We start from the raw sequence: 21,171 nt of genomic DNA on the forward strand, positions 1-21,171 counted from the left end.
TCATTTTTAACCAACCCAAAAAACACTTAAACCATAAATTATCTAAAACATTATAAGAGTGATAATATTAGCACTTTATCTTTTTTTCATTTAATTTTTTTTAAAATATTTATATAAATATTTAAGTTAGCTTATACATAACTCAATTAATTTTATATATATCTTCAAATTAACTACTATATAAATTTTTAATAATTTTAAAATTTATAAAACTTAAATTATTAAATTCTAAAAATTAAATCTAAAATTTAACCAATTAAATTATATCACTACAAAGTTATTTAAACTAGTATCTTGAATAGCATGGAGGCTGGGATCACACATCATGGAAGTATGGAACCCATGCGAAGCCATCGATAAATAATATTTCTCAAACTTGTTGCTGATGATGGATAATAGGACAAAACAGTCAAGTAGATATTTTCATGTGTCCGCATAATACAACTTGACGACGACAGAACTGCCGAAGAGCTCAGTGAATTCTTATCGGAGATGTGGACCATAACACCAGAAAAAAGGAACCTGTTTTGTTCTTACCGGGTGTTGCCTCCCAGTGATACCACCTTCAAGAAACCAATAGCTTTTGAGTTTTGACAATTTCAGAAGTATTAAATGCAAATGTATCCTCAAACAATGGATTTCATCGACTTGCAGAGGCAATATCTCATCACATTGCTTTCCTTTATTCTTGGATCAAAGATGGTGAGAGAACGAAACCGCCTAAGGTATGATTACAGACAGCATAGGACAAACTTGTGGTTTGCAAAAGCAATTTTCCATGCAAGTGCTCTTCTTTCTTCTAGGACCAAAGCATGACAAGAGAAAATCCCACCAAGGACATGATTACCGTCTGCAGTCACACAATGAGCTGATATTTCTCAGAATTCTGTATGAATATGAATGCCAGAGATAATATGATGAAAGAACAGCCCAAATCTAAATCATATGCGTGGATCTTTTTATGTAAAAGCATTCGACACAACATCAATTGCAATTCTAATCATCTTAGCTTTTAAGAAATTTAAAGCTAAAAAAGCCAGCGAAATGAATGGTGTGGGCAAACCTAGAAAATAAAGGGTAACATAAACCATTTGCAAATCAATGCATTGAATCCAAAAATAAGAAAAAGAATGCCTCTGTGGCCGAGGCTTCTATCACGTGCAACGCAATTTTATAAAAATGTCACTCTCCTTTGTGATGTATATACATAAGAACCAAGTGTTAAGGATTAATCAGTGATAAAAAAGGAAAAAACTGAACCAACAAGATAGCTTTCCCCTGTTTAGTTTCCCGTCACAGCTGCCTCCATTGATAAAAAGAAAGTGTGGCCAGATTGTGGAATGAACTGATTACTATCAAACCTCAGAGAGAACCATATGGAGGATCACTACACATAATGTTGCTTCTAACAGAAATTATTGTTTAGTTGCTGAAAGTAGCAACCACAATTTGCACCAGATCTTTGTCAAAGATAATCGTCAACTAAAAGCAAATGTGAAGTTTTAACTTACAAATATGGCTGGATGCATAGCAACAAGTGGATCTTTGAAAAACATGTTAGCAAGAGCGAGAGCTAGAAGACTGCTCTGCATTCCTGCAAAGGAAAATATTGTCAACCAGAGGAGTATAATCCATGAAAAATGACATCGTTGAAAAGGAAGGTGGTAAGTGTCTCATATGACATAGTTCTCTGCAATGCTTTTAAGTTAGATGCCTCAGGGAAGACAAGACCAGTAAAAAAATAACCAGCAACAAATGCTGATAGATGAATGCAGCAATGAGGTTATCCCAAAACTTGACATAACGGGGTCAACATTAACAGCAGGTGGTGCTCCAATACAACAAGCTGTTACCGGTACTGATAGTGGCGGAAAAAATGGATGAATAGCACTAGACAAATGTGGAAACAACCTGCAGGCACAAGTAAATAAGACACAATGACATCTCAAGGAAGTTAATCTTAAAAAAGGACACTTGTTTGGATTGAGCATATCACCTGTTTACAAGTAAGCCTGCAGCAATCGGAGCAACTACAATCTGCGTAATGCTGTATACCATGAGCAAAAGTGATAATAATGGTGTAACAAAAACTGCAGTAGCTGTGGCCATACAGATGTCATGACAATGCTTAGAGGAGCCATCGTAGAGTCTGTCAAGAAGTAGCATAGTTTGAAAGCTGAGCTCTGCTAACACAAGATTACCAACATGATCCCAGCACCTGATACGTAGATGCACAAGAGGCCTTGTTACAGTCTCAACTACTTTAGAAATCAGGTAAGCACAACCTCACCTGGCATGGGAAGCCCAAATACCGACACGGGAATTATGTCAAGGATGTATTCTTATCCTTCTGAAAAGGTTCGAATATACCTTATTCTTTTATCTTGTTATTTGTCCATATTTAAAATAAATTCATCAAATAAATATTGATAATTATTCATTAAGTATTTTAGAGTTTCTCGTGGCACTAATAATCGTAGAATTGGGAAGTTAATAATTTAGAATAATTTAATTTATTAATTTCAATGAAATTTAATTAAAATAAAAGAAAAAAACTTGAAAACATTAAAAACAATGTCAAATACTAGGGGCCCTAAACGGCCAGCACGCCTAACCCGTAACAAAATAGGTTAGTGGCACATTGATCACAGGACTAGATAGGCCAGGATGCCTAGCCAATAACAAAGTAGGTTAGTGGCACATAGGTCACAGGACTAGATAGGCCAGCATGCCTAGCCAATAACAAAGCAGGTTAGATGCACACAGGTCGCGAGACCATGCCAGTATACTAACCATGTTTTTTTTTTTGGTGTAGTTTGGTAGTGATTGTCAACATGGTTAAAACTATACTTGTAAAATTTAAATTTTGTTGTCAATGAAAAAAATTTATATTTTTAAATTATTTTAATATGTTGATTTAAAAAATAATATTTTTAAAATAAAAAATATTATTTTAATATATTTTTAAATAAAAAACACTTTAAACAATAACTATTATTTTATAAACAGTACCTACAAAACCAAACAATCAATCATTTATCAATTCTCGAAATAATAATAATAATAATAATAATAATGTAAATTGTTATCTACTAATAGACTTTTCAGCACTTCGGGTGTTTGAAAAGTTAAGTCCTTACTCCTTACATTTTTTTTTTTTAAAAAAAAGAAGATAATTTTGAACTTTTTTTTTTCACTTAAAAACATATTAGAAATACATTATAAATTCCAATAAACCCATATCAATACTTACAAAGAAAAAGAAGAGACGATTAATAATAAAGACTATACCAGATAATTTAAATAGAAAGAGAGGTTGTGAGGCATGTCACCATAATTACGGGTCTGTAAAACAGAGGGAGCTAGCAGAGAAAAACAAAAAGCATGATTAAGAAGATGAAATTAGGACGAGACGATTTAGATTGGTTAAGAAGATGAAATTACTAACCTAACTCTGAATAAAATATTAAAAACAATTGTATTCCTTATCTTCCTGTTAAGATCGAATTGGATCAGGGGTATAAATTGTCCTTTTCTCTGTAGGGTTTTGCTAATGTAAGTGGGCCGACTCAAGTCGTTTGGATGCCTTGCTCGCCTGTCATGCGTTTCACCGTGTGTGAGTCGGAAAGAAACCTCCGCTTCTCAATGATTTGATGAATCTTTCGACGAATGATTTTGGTACGGCACCGGATTCCGTCATCTCTTGGGATGCAAGTTTTCTCAGTAAATGAAATCAGCACCTACTTCTTTGTCCGCTCAATTGAAGTATTAAAGAAGCAAAGAATAAATTCCCAATGCTTTAGATAATGTAGATCAGAGGGCTCGATTAGTTTTGTTTTGGTGTCGGGTTGGTGCTAAATGATTTTATTTTTTTATATTATTATCTTAAGTTTAGATATAAAGAAATGCAATTTCTGGAGTTAATCAAAATCCTTAAACTTAATTAGAGAATTAAATATTTTTATTATCTTAAAATAAATTGAGATTTTTTTTTTTTTGCTTTTAAACAGGGGCGATGCTTACAACTCAGTTTGGTATTACTATATTGATTTTATTATCTTAAAATAAATTGAGATTTCTTTTTTTGTTTTTAAATAGGGGTGATGCTGACAACTCAGTTTGGTATTACTATATTGATTATTTTTTAAAATATGTTTTATTTAAAAAAATATTAAAATAATATTTTTTTATTTTTAAAAAATTATTTTTAATACTAATACATTAAAAAAATTAAAAATCATTTTTTTAAAAAAAATCACGAGATATGGTTTCAACAACAGAGATTAACAGCTACTTTTCTCATCACACGCGTCAAACAGGACCAAACACTTCAGAAAAACATGTCACTTCTTGCTGTATCTTAGCTGGTTAGCAAAAACCCCAACCGAGTAAATGAACACGGAAACTCGGTCACCAACTCAGCGTCTTAAAATTTACTCCCTTGACGGTGAGGCCACGACAGAAATAAAAATAAAAGACAACACCCGCACTCCACGTCATCAAGACATCCAATCACGTCACGCCACGTACCTTAACGACTTCCCTCAACGACAGCGGTCCCCTTCGGCCAGGTCCAGCATTACCACAACTGTAAGCAAACGACAGCGTTGCAATGGCTGGCTTATAAATTCAGACACCAAAAGAAGCCAAAATTGTGACGACAAGGTTAATTAACAATGGAAAGGACTAAAAGCCTTGCGCGATCCCCCTACGTTTTATAATTTATCAAATAAATAGTTATGGTCCTCTAATTTCAATGAGAAATTGAATTTAATTACTTCCACGCAGCCCTACTAGGAGATTATACTAGCAGCTAAAAATTGTTCTTATACCTGTTTATTTATTAAAAAATAATTTTTTTGAAAAAATAAAATTTTAAAAAATAAATTTCAGAATTATTTTTTAATATTTAATAATATAATAAAAAATAAGTTGGAAAACACTTTTCAGTGCTTTGTTATATTGTGAAAAATAAGCTGAAAAATAATTTATTAATATTTTATTTTAAAAAAAATTATTAAAATAATAAGAAAAAATTTTATAAATTAAAAGTTAAATGAGAATGAAATTAAAAAAAATTATAAATTATCTTAAATAAAATAAATAATAATCAAAATAATAAAGATCAAATCTAAAAAATAAAAAAAAATAAAAAATAAAGATAATAATAATTAACGTTTCATAATTTATTTCGAATAAAATAAGTAATAATTAAGAGATAATCGTCAAATTTGATAAATAAAAAATTTTAATAAAAAAATAATAAGAAAAAAAATAACAATTATAAAAATAAGCACCAAATTTAATATAAAAATTAAATTTTAAGAGATGAAATTGAAAAATTAAAAAAAAATATATGTATATATAACAATCAAAAATTTAAGAACTAAAATTGTTATATTTAATAAATAATATAATATTTTTAAATTTTTCTTAACTTCTAAAAAGTATTTTCATCATAAATTTTATAAAAAAATATTTTTTTGATAACTAAACTAATTTTTTTAATTAAAAAATATTTTTTAACCAACTTTTATAATAGTAAATAAATATAAATAAATTTTAAAAATAATTTTTTAAAAAATAAACATTATATTAAAAAAGATTGATTCGACATGATTGAATGTGTGTGATTTAATCAGTCTGCAAAGTATAGGTTCCTCCTAGCCTAACGGAAAGATTAAAGGTACTAAAGATCAAGGTACAGGGCAAAGGGTCCCTAAGAAGTAAAAAGACATAAAAACTAGTGGCAGTGTTTGGTATTCTTTTTATATGCTTCATAGATTATTATTCCCTTGTTATTTCTTCATCAACAAATCCCTCCTTTGCTTCCCCATCATAATCATCACCTGAAAAACTCTGTTCCTCCTTTATCTCAGGAACCATACAGAGAGTTTCAAACTTTATCAGTTCTTAGGGTTTCTGATTCAATGACTTATTATGAGGATGACAGTGTGGTGCTAGATGTGAGGATTAGAATGGAGGGTGATAAAATTGATGATAATAGCAAAGGGGATTATGTGAACTTGAGAGACGAGAATGGGGCTGGTGAAAGGTGTAATCATTTTGGTTGTTGTTGGGGGCTTGGAGGGTCTGTGTTCTGGTATTGGGTTAAGTTGGTTGTGACGTTTGCATTTTTTGGGTTATTGGCTGCTGCTTGTGTCGAGTGGGTTGGCCCCTTTCTGATGGATAAGGTTAGTTTTGATCGGGAAGTTTATGCTATTCTGGTTTTAATTGTGTTTTTCTGTTGTTTCAGCTCACAGTTTTGTTTTTCTGTTATGGTGTTTTGGTGGATTGGGATTTGCTTGCCTTAGGGTTATCTATTGGTGCTTTTTCTTAAATGGGCTGTTAATTTCTTACGGGCAAGGTTGATTTTGTATCTGAATTTTGATGTTTTTGTAGTTTTGCTAATGTGTATATGTGGTTCGGGTTTATTTCTTTTGAACTGATGCTTCCATTTACATGTTTCTGTGGTTTCACTGGTATTTTTTCCCCCCCGTAAATTGGCAGGTTTTGCTTGTGAGTTTTGATATTTTTTTATGGATTTTGTAATGTAGTGTGTTTTTCGTTGGGAGTTTTATTACATTGTCATGCTATTGGAGGTGGTGTTGTGGTTTTATGCTTTGTGATACGGGTTTGTGTTGTCCCTTAAAATATATTTTATGAGATAGATTGCCTGGTACTCTGTTATGTTTAACTGTTTATAGCTCAGGTCGAGAACATTTGTCTCATCACAAATGTGTATATATGCTCAGGTTGAGAATTGTTTACAAGTCGGAGTCTTATGAGGTGTTTCATGCATGTGATTTTCTTTCTGAGCATGTAGGCAATATTGCTTTAGAACATGATCTGCTCTTTGTAATCTTGTGGGTGTTTCTTTTCTGATACCTCGTTTCCTCTAATTGGATTCAAAATTGGTGCTCTGCAGTACTCTCTTTGTAACTAATCCCACTAAAAACTTGCCGCAGGATATGATATTACTGCTCTATACCAGCTGGAGTTTCTAGAAGTGCATTGTGGTTATTGGATATTTAAACGTATTTTAATTTGCTCCCTATTTGACGAATGAATTTTTTCAGGAGATAATCCCTATCATAAATTGGGAGACAACGACTTTTAGCACTCCAGTACTGGTGGTTCTGCTCTTTGCCTCTGTGGCATTGTTCCCAACTCTACTTCTACCATCCTCTCCTTCTATGTGGGTGGCTGGGATGACATTCGGTTATGGGTTTGGATTTCTATTAATAATAACTGCAGCAGCTGTGGGTGTGTCACTTCCATATTTCATTGGCTCTTTGTTCCTTCATAAAATCAGAGTATGAACCTTGTGCCAATATTTGTTCATAATTAATTATAGCTTCTTCTTAACCTTGTGCCAATATTTGTTCATAATTATAGCTTCTTCTTTTTTTCTTACTTCTATGTTTGCCTAATTTTATTCTAAATTACTTGGTACAGAGGTGGTTTGACAAATATCCAAAGAGAGCTGCTATTTTGAGAGCAGCTGGTGAAGGAAACTGGTTTCATCAGTTTCGAGCTGTGGCTCTGATCAGGATTTCTCCATTTCCATATATTCGGTATAATTACTGTGCTGTTGCAACAAATGTGAAGTATGGGCCTTACTTCTTGGGATCATTGGCTGGAATGGTGCCAGAGATTTTCGTTGCAATCTATACGTGAGAACTCCCCCCACCCCTCCTGCATAAAGAATTTCATGTCTGTGTGCTTCTGATTTTAGAGTCTTACATTAATGCATAGCATGCACATTGAATTTTTCACGTACTCTAATGTAAGTGTAAGTTGTCAATTTTTTCTCAGTGCATTTCTTGCTATTTCCCTCAATTTTTAGAGCAACAGATCACCATCGTCTTTTCATGGTGAAACACAATGTTCAATTTTTTTGTTTCTTATTGGTCACAGTAACTTGCAGAACTCAGGTCAGATGTATATGATTTTTTCTTTTGGTAGAAATATATATGAAAGGAGTAATGTGATTTTGTCCTGGTAAGAAATTCCTCCCTTGCTGTGACCTCTTCCCTCACCCATAGCATTATTCTTGAGAAAATAATTTCATGGAAGCATTTGCAAATCTAAATACAAGGCTCCAGCCATTAGTCATGTGATAACTTAAGAAGGAGAGCGACGAGTCTTGGGTTTGAGTCTTTATACCTTGACAAGGGAAAAATACGAAAGGATATAGCTTCAGTCACACTTAGCATCAGAAGCTTGGGATGGGTTGCCCTACCTTCTTTGTAAAATCTGTAATTATTTGCACTCATTTTAAGGTCTTACAATAAAAAACCTCTTGTAATTTGTGTCCAGAAGTAGCCATTCGTACTCACACCCTCTCTCTCATTTGGTTGGTTTGTAAATCCTTCTTCCCACCACCCTAATCAAATGTGCATCATAATGATTTTACAAATTACCATAAATAACCTGATCTGTATGCCCATTGAGGCTTTATCATCAACCCTCGAAATATCTGTTCTCATCTTCAGCTCTTCTTCAGTGCCTCCACCTCCACCTCTTCTTCATTGCTCAGCTCTAACTGTTGTAGAGAACAAATCAAAGGATTTCCTTTGGAGCTACCCCTTTTTTTTTTTAAAAAAAAAAGAAGCACTTTCTTTGCCCCACAGAAGAGGCCTGCTTCACACTGGATGGCGTGTGTTTTGTGTATCCTAGGTTTTGGTCTTTAATGTGAATTCTAGCAGGGTGCTAATAGTGGCATAGTGGCAGCTAAACCACAGGATTTGATTCCTTGGGGTGAACAAGTGAGCATCACATGAGTTTGGTCCTCCCTTTCCCTTTTCACTTTTTCTAAACTTTGAGGTTGGTACTTGTCAATGAGAGGGCATAACCATGCTGGGCTAGCTCAGTGTACTACTCCATGGTGGTGTCAATAGCAGTAGGGTTATTAAGCCAGATGTTTTTCAGACCTGGGAGCCAAGTCTTCTGCTTTTTCATAGATGTGTGATTCTTGTCAAGCAGACAGATCTTCTTAAAGCATTCCTGAACCTGAACCTTCTTTGATTTTTGCAGTGGGATTGTCATTAGGACCTTGGCAGATGCTTCAAATGACCGGCACGCACTCTCGGCTCCACAAATTGTCTTCACGGTATTTGGTTTCTGTGCCACGGTGGTTGCCACAATTATCATCACTGTGTATGCCAAAAGGCAGCTCAAGGTGATGCAGGATGAACCATTACTGGCATAGCTTCTGTTCTAGTTCTGAATCAGTGAAAAACATTCTTCCACGTACCAGCTTTGTCAGATTGCACACTTGAGCATGATTTGAGTGATGAAGTTTTATTTTATTAACAACTTCATCCATGTGTGTTACTGCACGCTAGCATTGATCACCATACAGAAACTACAGACTGTGTGGAACAGGCAGGCATCTAACTTCATTATATAAAGCCGCTTCCTTACTCGCTTTCATCACCCTGTATCCTCTATATTTATCTCTTTCAATTGTTGCTCGTATATGATTGTAGTATCTGGCTTAGAAGAGGCTACATTGGACATAGGCAAAGAAGTTGAAAGTTGTGAATGAAAGTTGAAGTGTTTTTGACTCGTGTAGTTAATTGCATGGTATTCTGCAAAAGTTTATGCTGGACTACTGCAGACTCCATTCCATACTTTAGCAGCATTCCGGTGTTTTTGTACATAAAATATGTATCAATATTTTATTTAGGTCGAATTCATTTGTGAGTCCATATCTTTTACTTTCGTATTTCTTCCTTCCATTTTCTAGCCAAATTCTCCTAATCCTTTGCCGACAAGAGGTGTAAAATAGCACTTTGCATTTTTCTCTTGGAAGTTTCCACGTTCGCTGAGAACTTTTTTATAGTGGGCGCAATGTGGGGTGCTCATAACCAACCCTGGGAGACTGGGACCATAGCTTTTTCGTTTTCTATGTTATCGTTTCGAAATTGAACTGAAGAAGAATGTTGGGAAATAACTGTTCTGGTAAATATACCCTTTAGAAGGAATGTCGTGAGAATTATTTATTTATTTACTAATGTACCGTTGAGGATGTAGATATCATAATTGAAATCTGGTTAGGGTGAAAATTGGCACGCCATGACTAAGCACCAGTTTCTCAACCCTTACAAGCACCACTCATTAGCAAAATAGAGATTTGTGAGCAACTTCCTGCTTTGGGTTGGTATATGGTAAGTGCATAACATTGATAACATATGACACATGCACTTCAAAATATTGAATGTTGTTGCCTTACATGCTGCAAAGTACCCTCCCACCCCCCCGGTTCTCTAAATCACTAGTGTTGATCTGATTGACCTGATTCCCTACTTTGGATTAAGAGCTTTTCTTTTACCTCTCCAGAAGAGTACTAGGGTTGTGGCTATACATGATTAATATGTAGTGGTGGAGGTGGGGGAGGGGGGCTGGCAAGGTCCTGGCCCAAACAAGAAAAGGTTTTTTCTAATCTCTTCCTTGTTTTAAAATAATTTTTTAATTTGGCCTCCCTAATTTTATGTTCTTGCTCCGCCCTTGTTAATATGGAATATGAAATGGAATGTAGGTGTCATGATATTATGGTGTCATGTGTAATTTTTATACCTTACACCATTATTAAGTTCTAGTTAACCTGCTCCCCTTCAATAAAAAGATAAATGTTTTTTGTTGTGTTAAAAAAATTTAATAAGAATTATATTAATAAGAACTTTGAAAAGCCCAAACATTTCTATATAAAATAAAAATAAATATTCAATAAAAAATCTGAATGCATCATCTAACGGTAATATTCATTTCTTTGATTTTTTTATGTGCTATTATCTATAATACTTATATTATTTAACTTTAACAAATTTAGTCGGGCTAAATAATATAAATATTACAGATAATGTTCTTCTTTGAAGAGGGGAAAGGCAAACCAATATAATCCCAGTTAGTGTTTTTCTTTCAAGATCAAGATTGACAAATGAAGTGAGCTCGAGCCCTCTTATGTTGAAAAATAAAAATGCTCTACAAGCTATTTGATAACTATCAATGACTCTAGGTAGGAGTTTGAAACTGGGCGCATGATGACGGGATGCCCATGATCGAATGAAAATGCGTGCTCCGAACTGTGGAGACTTGGTAAGAAAAATCCAAAGTGGTTGGTAGAATATTTTACAGGAGTTGACACATCCTTGTTGAATGAGTGAGCTTTTGGTTCGGATTGAATTGAGCTTTCTAATTTTGACAGCTTGGAGTTAAAGCATCTCCATGTGTCCACATTGTTTGCTTCGACTTTTAGTTCCAGGTTTTTTGTCTCACCTTTGACCTCTGACAGAGGGAGAGATTCTGATTTCAGACCACAGCATCAAATGTCATCTCTACTTTCACATATAACAATTAATAGTGGGTGTGGTGACAGAGAGGTATGTGTACATCGGCACCTCTCCCTTCACAGTTACCAAACTCTTCGTGTCTAGTGCTACCCAGTTAAATATATCAAAACTCCGTGACTCCCTTTACCACCTCCTCACTGGATCTTGGGTGTTTGAGATTGAGATTAAATATGTTTTTTATTATAATTTAAATTTTTTTAATGAAATTATTTTAATGTTTTTTTTTTTTATTGATATAAAAAATAAAAAAAATATATTATTTTAATATATTAAAAAAACTTTAAAAAACATTTACCAAACTTCCACGTATCTTCGAAATATGGATGCCTCAAAATCCCTCCTCACATTAAATGTGTGTTTTGCATCATGTTGGATTTGCAGTTTCGATTGCAAAATCAGATTTAAAAAAATATATATATAAATTATATTTAAAAAAAATAAAGAGTTCTCAATGGGTTTTTCTATTAGACTCATTAGTCATTATAAAAATAAACAAAATTAAATAGTTTTTTTGTATTCTAAGTGCACAATATAATTATTTCATCGCCCTTAACAACAAAAAAACATTAAACTTTAATCCAAAGGCTTTTTAATCTTTGATTTAATTTTAAAACAATTAAATTACATCATTTCCATTACAAATTAAAAAGTTTTGTTTTTTGTCCTTTTGATTTGGTAATTTGGTAATTTGATAGCTATTAGATGTCATAGATAGCAAGGTAATTTTGATAATAAATAAAATTTTAAAAGAAACTAGAAATACATGAATAATATTTATTATATTTGGACAGGATATACAAAGTTGTCTGGTAACCAAAATCTTTGTTCAAGGATGGAGGCCGAAGCGTCCTAGTACCAACTCTACGTACAAGTAGAGCGTGTGACATTATTGTTTCCAGTTTAGCACATATAATATTTTTTTTCTTTTTTTTTTCTCATTCTCTTACTTGATTTTTTATTTTCATGTTGGCCTTCAAAAAAATCAAGCTAGCCCATGAGATTTGTTGTCTTTGAGATCTTATTTATATTCTCTTTATTATAATTTTTTATTTTGACTAATTTATGAGATTAAGGATTTTTTTTTCAATTTCATCTAGTAGAATTTTTCATTTATTGGATTTGATTCATATTATGTTGATTCCTATTTGTTTTATTTTAGATTTTTTTAAAATTGTTTTTTTCTTGTTACAATTTCATCATTTTTTTAGTTTTTTTCTTATCAAAACTAATCTTTTTTCTTATTATTGCTATTTTTTACCTCGCATGGTTTTTTAGATTATTTTATTATTATTATTTCACCCTCTAATATTTAATTGGCTGGATGTTTAATTTATTAGTTGAGTCCGGATCTAGAATTTAACGAGTTGTGAGTTTAAAATATCAACTCTAGTTTATGAAATTGACGCAGAGTTTCTTGGTTTCCCCCTCTTCTTTAAGCTTTTTTTTTCATCTTCCAATATTTTGTTATTTTTATCTATTTTTTATAAGATTTTTTAGTTATTTTAAAAATAACGTGAGTTGTCTCGGGTTTGTTTAGGGTCGTTGTTAATTTTTTTTAAGGATTTTGTTTTAAAATTACATTAAATCAATTGATTTCAAGAGCTTTTAGGTTGAGCCTGGATAACAAATTTAATGAATTATGGATTTGAGAGTTTAATTTAAATTTATAAGGTTCACTCGGGTTTGCTTGTTTTTTTTTTAAGATTTATATTTTTGATTTTATCCTCTAACATTCTTTTTATTTGTTTTCTATGAGGTCTGTTTTTTTTTAAAATAACAAGTGTTGCTTTGAGTTTTTTTATCTGTATCAGATTAGCTTTTTTTTAAAGGAATTTTGTTTTCTAATTAAATTAAATTTATTGATTTTATCCTCCAATATTTATTTTGATGAATGTTAAGTTTCTTGGTTTGGCTTTAATCTATGATTTAATGATTACAGGTTCAAGAAATTAACCCTGGTTTACAAGGTTTACCTAGACTTACTTGATTTTTTTTTCTTTTTTTAACTTTATTGTTTTTTCAATTTTATCCATAAATATTTTTTTATTTGTTTTCTATAGGGCTTTTCTATACTTTTGAAGGTAACAGGGGTTAGCTCAGATTTTTTTTCCAACTCCGTTGAATCTAACTTTTTTATAAAAAATATATTTTTAATTAAATTTAATTAATTACATGAGATGCTTGATTCATAATATTTTGTTTTTATTTGTTTTTTGGGTCATTACTATGACAACATGTGTAACCTCTTCCAATTACTGGATTCTTGTATTTTTCTTATTTTATTTAAAACATTGATATCACATGAATATTTTTTTATGCTAGTAAAAATTTAATTTGACCCAGTAGTGATGTATTTTTCTTATTTTATTTAAAACATTAATATCACATGAATATTTTTTTATGTTAGTAAAAAATTAATTTGACCCACAACGTAGTAAATGTCATTTTTCTAATAAATACATATATAAACACAATCACCATATAAAAAGAAATACACACATACACATAGAAGCAGCATAAAAAGAATGAAAAATAGACTAGTCACTACAAAGAATGCCTACTACACTAAATATATGCATTAATACTAAACAATATTTTTAGGGATGTTTGTTTTATAGAAATTTTTTTTTTGTTTGTTTACTATCAAAAAAGTTAATCAATGACAAATATGTTTTTAGCCAGGCTTGATTTTCAAGAAAGTATTTTCATTTTATTTTAAACAAATTTTTTTCAAAGATTGCAAATTTAGAAATATTTTGTTATTTGTTGATAATATCAAATTTGATTCTCAATGTTTTAATTACTATATATTTTGTTTTTTTTTTTAAATTTTTTTATCCATTATAAGTTGATTTAATTTATTTTTTATATTAACTTTAGTTTTCTCTTTTTTTATTGTTGTTTTTTTTCTCTTATCTTTTTTTATTTAATTTTTTTATTTATCATCTTTGGTTTCTATTTTTTTATTACTATTAATTTTATTTTAAATAATTTATAAAATTAATTTTTTTCAATTTCATTATCTTTTAATTTTTTTTATCTATCACACTTGATCTTCATTCTATTGATTGCTATTTATTTTATTTAAAATAATTTATAAAATTAATTTTTTTAATTTCATCATCTTTCAAATTTCTTATTTATCATATTTAGTCCTCACCTTTTTAATAAACTTGAAAAAAAACTAAAATTTTAACAAGTTATTTTCAACTTATGTTCTATAACATAACTAAATGCTGTAAAATATTTTTAATTTATTTTTGATAATACTACAAAACATAAAAAAATAATTTATTTTTAAGAAATCCACTTTCAACAAAAACCTTTCAAGCAAATAAACAGGCTTCCAACAAAAAACATACCACATAGCTTCAATAAATATGATATATGGTGATATATGAAGTTTAATTATAGTTTTTGTAGTTTATAAAAAAATAATCCTCATACAATGAAAAAATAATTAAATAGTTCAATTGATAACATTGGCCAGGTTTAATTTATCATTTTTTTAAAAAAAAACATACTTTATTCTCACCAATTTTTTAATCTAGTATACTTCCCTTTCTTTTTTCGTTCTTAAAAAAGAAAAAAAATAAAATATAAAGATAGATAAGAATGATCAATTTGTCAATAAATTAAAACAATAGAAGGATTAAATATTTAGTTTTTAAAATAGGATTGGGTTATCATTAATTAACTCCATTTACGATATCTTAAATTAAATGTTGAGAATTTATTTAGGACAAATTTAAAAAATATCTTCGGTTAGAATGTTTATATATATATATTTTTTAAAATATGTTTGACAATATAATGCAAATTATATTTTTTAAAATTTTGATTTTTTATTTAAAATACATTTTTTATATAATTTAAAATTATTTTGATGTAATTATATACAAAAATATTTTTAAAAAATAAAATTTTTATTTTAATATATTATAAAAAAATATATTTTAAACTACCATCATTATTATAATCCCCAGTACACTAAAAAGCGATGCACAGGCGGTACATGGGTGGTTGTAAAGGGTGTCGCAGCAGCGTAGTGGACATTGACGTGGCAAATTTATAGGAGAACACAAAGGCTTTGATGTGGGACCACAGAAGAATTTATGCCGGCAACGTTCACCGTTTTTGTGCATTAAGCGTTTGATGGACCTCATTAAAAAAAAGTGAACTGGAAGCAGGACTCCAAGAGTCAAGAGAAGATGATGATGAATTGATGATGATGAGGAGGAGGAAGAAGAAGAAGAAGAAGAAGATGATGGTTGGCAGTTGATGAATGTCGTTCTTAATTTAGATGGAGGCAGAGAGGTTTCTACTGGTTTTGTGAAACCCATCTGCTGTTCCTATAATGAGAAACTAATATTACAGTTTACAGAGTAGATTAGATTGAAAAGCACATTACATTAAAAAAAACTAAAAAGCATGTACTTGTGTTGGAATATTGAAACAGCTTTCCCAACGCTACCTTACATTTCTCCCTGAAAACTTCGATGTCCGATAAGCGAGTGACCTATATATATACTTCAAGCATGTTGAAATGTGATGAAGCTGCCGGGTTTCATCAAGTTTTACACATCCCCTTTCCCATTTGCTAACTTACAAACGCAATGGAGATTAAAAGGTATAAACAATTTTGTTCATGTTAGAAAAAAAATAACTTGAGCAACAGCATATTGTGAACTATCTATCTAGTACTAACTCTATCTAAATCAGAGTAGTTAAACACGAGGCATGACTTCCCTGAATGTCTTAAACGGCAAGATCTGGATGGAAAATCAGCGGAGAGGATTTTCAATCTCTAGCTGGAAACTGTTAAAGTCCAAGCCTAGCCTAGCCAAGTCATGAGTTGTGTTTTAATTTTTAGAATTGTTGTTGCTAACTTGCTATAATCATACATCACCACCCCCTTTCAATGCAGTAGCATAATATAATAAATGGAAGAATAAATTTGACGGCCCACCTTCCCTTCCAACTACAAAAACAAATGAAGGAAACAATGTTCAATGTCCTCTCAAACGTCTCCATCGAAACGGATACAAAGAAAGAAAGAAAGGTAGTGAGAAACTTCAATGGTCTCCTCAAAAAAGCAGCAAAGAACTCGTCAACAACGCAGACAAAAAGAAACCCACAAAAAGAAATTTAGAGACCCCTTCTCTTGCTTCACTTTATCTCCTCTTTGTTTTTCTCTGTTTTTTATGCATAGCGAGTCCTTTTCTTTCTTAATTCGTTAATTTTATCAAGTTAACTAGTCCGTTCTGTAATCATATTTAGAATCCTGTGACTGGTTGGCATTGGTTGGTGAGAAATTAAATCCATTGCTACAGACAGCCACAGAAGCTACAAGGTCATGGCCTAGGATTAGTGACTGAACAAGACAGATTTCTTTCTTTCTTTCTTTTATAGCAATCCATAAAAAGATGAGTGCCCTTTTTTGTATTTTTCTTTTTTTTTTAAAGCATGATTATGTGTTAAGGACTAGAGATAGTGAGAACGAAATGGACATGCACGTGGTTCTTCTCCAAGTTGGTGTCAGCTATACATACACCATGCTAGAGAGAGAGATGGGGGCTTTTTAAAGCAGAGAAAGAGGGAGTATTAAATTGGCTCACCTGCTTCCTTCCAGCCAAGGCACTGTCAGTGTGAGTCCACCACTATTTCTACACCGTTTTTATTGCTTCACTTCCCATGCCTCATCAATTTCATGTTTTTACACAAACCTCACCAAAGTGAAACTTCCTAGATCTATTTTTTTTTGTTCCATAAACAAATTGGGTTGTTTAGTGTGCAATTGTGCTCGCCAATTTAAGTGTTTCTTTAATTGGGTTGTTTAGTGTGCAATTGTGCTCGCTAATTTAACTGTTTTCTTTAATTTCAGTGATACCTTTCAGTGATACCAGAAGTTGAAAAATGCGTCCTTTACATAGTCATGATTGTGCTCTTGTGTTTCTCAATGCGAATGCTGCAAGAATACCCCGATCCCGTTTCAATTGGATCCACCATCAATAATGCCAAAGGGCTAGATCTATTTATCAACATTTATTCAGTGAGCATGAGAAGATTGTATCGATTGTGTCTTTCCCATGCTCTTTTGCTCTTAATTTCTCTCTTCCTTGGATTCGCTGCCACTACAGTTTCACCAGCTACTGAGAAGGAGATCTTGCTGCAATTCAAGGGTAACATCAGTAATGACCCTTACAACAGCTTGGCTAATTGGGTCCCAAGTAACAATCCTTGTAACTACAATGGCGTGTTCTGCAACCCTCTTGGTTTTGTAGAGAGAATTGTTTTGTGGAACACAAGCTTATCTGGGGTTTTGTCACCAGCATTATCAGGTTTGAGATCTTTAAGAATTTTGACATTGTTTGGCAATCAATTTACAGGCAATATCCCTCAAGAATATGCCGAATTAAGCACTTTGTGGAAGATAAATCTGAGTTCTAATGCCTTATCTGGGTCAATACCAGAATTCATTGGTGATTTGCGAAGGATTAGATTTCTTGATTTGTCAAGGAATGGTTACACTGGGGAGATTCCATTTGCTTTGTTCAAGTTTTGTTACAACACCAAGTTTGTTTCTTTTTCTCATAATAGTCTTTCTGGTTCAATCCCCGCTTCAATTGCAAACTGCACTAATCTTGAAGGGTTTGATTTCTCTTTCAATAATCTTAGTGGTCAATTGCCTTCTGGGATTTGTGATGTTCCTGTATTAGAGTACATGTCTTTGAGGAGCAATGTGTTAACCGGGAGTGTGCTTGAAGAGATTTCAAATTGCCAAAGATTGAGTTTTTTGGATCTTGGCAGCAATATGTTTACTGGGCTGGCGCCATTTGGAATTCTTGGATTGCAAAACTTGAGCTACTTCAATTTATCACATAATGGGTTTCAAGGGGGGATTCCAGAGGTGAGAACTTGCAGTGGAAGTCTAAAATTCTTTGATGCTTCAAGTAATAAACTGGAAGGTGAAATCCCTTTGGGCATTACAAACTGCAAAAGCCTTGAATTTATTGACTTGGGATTTAACAGGCTGAATGGGAGTATCCCAGTTGGGATCGCCAATTTGGAGAGGCTTTTGGTTTTTAAATTGGGCAACAATTCAATAAAGGGGACAATCCCTAGAGAATTTGGAAGCATTGAGTGGCTGCTCCTTCTGGATTTGCACAACCTCAATCTTGCCGGTGAAATTCCTAAAGATATCAGCAACTGCAGGTTTCTTCGTGAGCTGTGAGTCCAAACATTATCCTGGTGTTTTAGATTTCATCAGCTTTTGTTTTCTTAATCCAAACATGACCAAAAATTTCTGTTCTTTATTTTTTATTCAGGGATGTTTCTGGAAATGCATTAGATGGAGAAATTCCCAACACCCTTGACAATTTGACGTCTCTAGAAGTCCTTGATTTGCATAGAAACCAACTTGATGGTGGCATACCGGAGACTCTAGGAAGCCTATCAAACCTCAAACTTCTAGACTTGTCACAAAACAACCTTTCTGGGAACATTCCATTTTCTCTTGGAAATTTGGCCAACTTAAAAATTTTTAATGTCTCCTCCAACAACCTTTCAGGTCCCATTCCTTCAATACCAAAAATCCAGGCTTTTGGCGCAGCTGCATTTCTTAACAATTCCAGGCTCTGTGGGACACCTTTGGATATCTCTTGCTCAGGAGGTGGCAATGGCACAGGCAACAAATCGAAGAAAAACAAGGTGCTCAGCAACTCTGTTATTGTGGCAATTGTTGCTGCCGCACTGATCCTTACTGGGGTTTGTGTGGTATCAATCATGAACATCAGGGCACGCAGAAGGAAAAAAGACGATGTGACAACTGTAGTTGAGAGTACTCCATTGGGTTCGACAGATTCAAATGTTATAATTGGGAAGCTGGTTCTGTTTAGCAAGACTTTGCCTTCTAAGTACGAAGATTGGGAGGCTGGAACCAAAGCTTTGCTAGACAAGGAATGTTTAATCGGTGGGGGATCAATTGGAACAGTCTACAGAACTACTTTTGAAGGCGGGGTTTGTATTGCAGTGAAGAAGCTTGAGACTCTGGGTAGGATCAGAAGTCAAGATGAATTTGAGCAAGAAATTGGACGGTTAGGTAACCTTCGACATCCCAATTTGGTTGCATTTCAAGGGTATTACTGGTCTTCAACAATGCAGTTAATTTTGTCGGAATTTATTCCTAATGGTAATCTATATGACAATCTGCATGGGCTTAATTATCCGGGAACCAGTACTGGTGTTGGGAACAGAGAATTATACTGGTCCAGGAGGTTTCAAATTGCTCTCTTAACAGCTAGGGCTCTTTCTTATCTTCACCATGACTGTAGGCCTCCAATTCTCCATCTCAACATCAAATCCACTAACATACTATTAGATGAAAATTATGAGGCCAAGTTGTCTGATTATGGGTTGGGGAGGTTGCTTCCCATTTTGGACAATTATGGTTTAACCAAATTCCACAATGCAGTAGGGTATGTTGCACCAGAGTTGGCTCAGAGTCTAAGATTAAGTGATAAATATGACGTGTATAGTTTTGGAGTGATTCTTTTGGAGCTGGTTACTGGGAGGAAACCGGTGGAGAGTCCTACAACAAATGAGGTGGTGGTTCTGTGTGAATATGTTCGCGGGTTGTTGGAGACTGGCTCTGCTTCAGATTGCTTTGATAGAAGTTTGCGAGGTTTTTCAGAGAATGAGTTGATTCAAGTCATGAAGTTAGGATTGATTTGCACATCTGAGGTTCCTTCAAGAAGACCTAGCATGGCCGAGGTTGTTCAGGTCCTCGAGTCCATAAGGTCTGGAGTGGAATCATCGTAGATTTTCGAAGTGCATTAGATGGTTTCCTTGGACCCCCTCAGAGTTCATCTAAACTTTTAATAATAATAATAATAAAAAGGTGGTAGTCTAGCTGGAAGTTGGTGTGACTCATTGTGCAGATACAAGGGAGTTGGATATTAGGGGAAAAAAATAGAAATCATTCTTTTGTATTCATTTTGAGATTAGAAGAGTAAATTGTTCCTGACATTTGCAACATTTTGCAATAAAATGATTCATTCATTGTATCACACATGGCGTGGACATTGTAGGGTAGGCGATTAGCTATTAGATTGGAACATTAAGAACAGTGTCTCGTCCTCCGTCCTCACCAATGCTATTCAGCCTCTGGGAAGCACTTTGATCCAGCTCCTGTAAGTGGAATGATTTTTTCACAGTACTCTACCTGTCTCCAAATCAAATGCAGCAGAGACCAGCTTCACTTCGGAGGTAATGATTTTTAGTATTCCAGCAGTAACTTTCTCTCATGAAGCTGAACCTTACAGATTAACCATTTAATTTGATGGAACATTATGAACACTGTTTTTTTGGCACCAGTAATTTAATTTGATAGTTATTGGTGTTCCATTTCAGTCTTCCATCACTGGAAAAAAAGTGGTAACAATAAATTATAAATGATCTTTGAACATTTGCACTAAGTGCTTGACATGGTACATTGAAAGAATCATTGAAAACAATATATACCAGCATTATCTCAACTCACTTCCGCCCATTGTTGGCATCAAAAGTGTGGAAAAAATTAGTACTAACACTAACTTCTGTTCTCCAAGATCATTTATAACTAAGCTTCTTCTACCTTCTCCATCGTCAGCAGGGAAACTGCCAAAAGATCTGCATGGGATCTAATTCCTTAGAATAAACCAAACATTTCAACTGCTTGCTTTACAGTCATCCACACTTCTCTGAGTTCGTTACATAAGTACAGGAATATCCCTTTCAGTCAAGTTGGCAGAACAGAATTGGAACCATCCAGGTT

General features: G+C 33.1%; 2 protein-coding genes and 1 pseudogene across 2 annotated transcripts; 2 read left to right on the forward strand and 1 right to left on the reverse strand.

Annotated features, from left to right (window-relative positions):
- Nucleotides 1-682: 682 nt before the first annotated feature.
- On the reverse strand, nucleotides 683-3,700 carry LOC105129120 (probable sodium/metabolite cotransporter BASS6, chloroplastic; annotated as a pseudogene).
- A 2,075-nt stretch (nucleotides 3,701-5,775) lies between these two features.
- On the forward strand, nucleotides 5,776-9,725 carry LOC105128955 (transmembrane protein 64-like). The gene is made up of 4 exons (XM_011030813.1): nucleotides 5,776-6,194; nucleotides 7,080-7,316; nucleotides 7,459-7,676; nucleotides 9,040-9,725. Exons 1-4 carry the CDS (start codon nucleotides 5,931-5,933, stop codon nucleotides 9,212-9,214), a joined length of 894 nt encoding a protein of 297 aa, XP_011029115.1. The 5' UTR covers nucleotides 5,776-5,930; the 3' UTR covers nucleotides 9,215-9,725.
- Nucleotides 9,726-17,254: 7,529 nt separating this feature from the next.
- On the forward strand, nucleotides 17,255-20,631 carry LOC105128956 (probable LRR receptor-like serine/threonine-protein kinase At1g12460). The gene is made up of 2 exons (XM_011030814.1): nucleotides 17,255-18,587; nucleotides 18,686-20,631. Exons 1-2 carry the CDS (start codon nucleotides 17,293-17,295, stop codon nucleotides 20,175-20,177), a joined length of 2,787 nt encoding a protein of 928 aa, XP_011029116.1. The 5' UTR covers nucleotides 17,255-17,292; the 3' UTR covers nucleotides 20,178-20,631.
- The last annotated feature ends 540 nt before the right edge of the window (nucleotides 20,632-21,171 follow it).

The sequence above is a fragment of the Populus euphratica genome, unplaced genomic scaffold (assembly GCF_000495115.2).
Source record: "Populus euphratica unplaced genomic scaffold, PopEup_1.0 scaffold48.1, whole genome shotgun sequence".
Taxonomy (NCBI): domain Eukaryota; kingdom Viridiplantae; phylum Streptophyta; class Magnoliopsida; order Malpighiales; family Salicaceae; genus Populus; species Populus euphratica.

Coding starts and splice junctions, on each gene's coding strand:
- LOC105128955 (XM_011030813.1), top strand. CDS start 5,931: ATGACTTATTATGAGGATGACAGTGTGGTGCTAGATGTGAGGATTAGA. Junction 6,195..7,079: donor GCCCCTTTCTGATGGATAAG/GTTAGTTTTGAT, acceptor GAATTTTTTCAG/GAGATAATCCCTATCATAAA. Junction 7,677..9,039: donor ATTTTCGTTGCAATCTATAC/GTGAGAACTCCC, acceptor TGATTTTTGCAG/TGGGATTGTCATTAGGACCT.
- LOC105128956 (XM_011030814.1), top strand. CDS start 17,293: ATGATTGTGCTCTTGTGTTTCTCAATGCGAATGCTGCAAGAATACCCC. Junction 18,588..18,685: donor TGCAGGTTTCTTCGTGAGCT/GTGAGTCCAAAC, acceptor TTTTTTATTCAG/GGATGTTTCTGGAAATGCAT.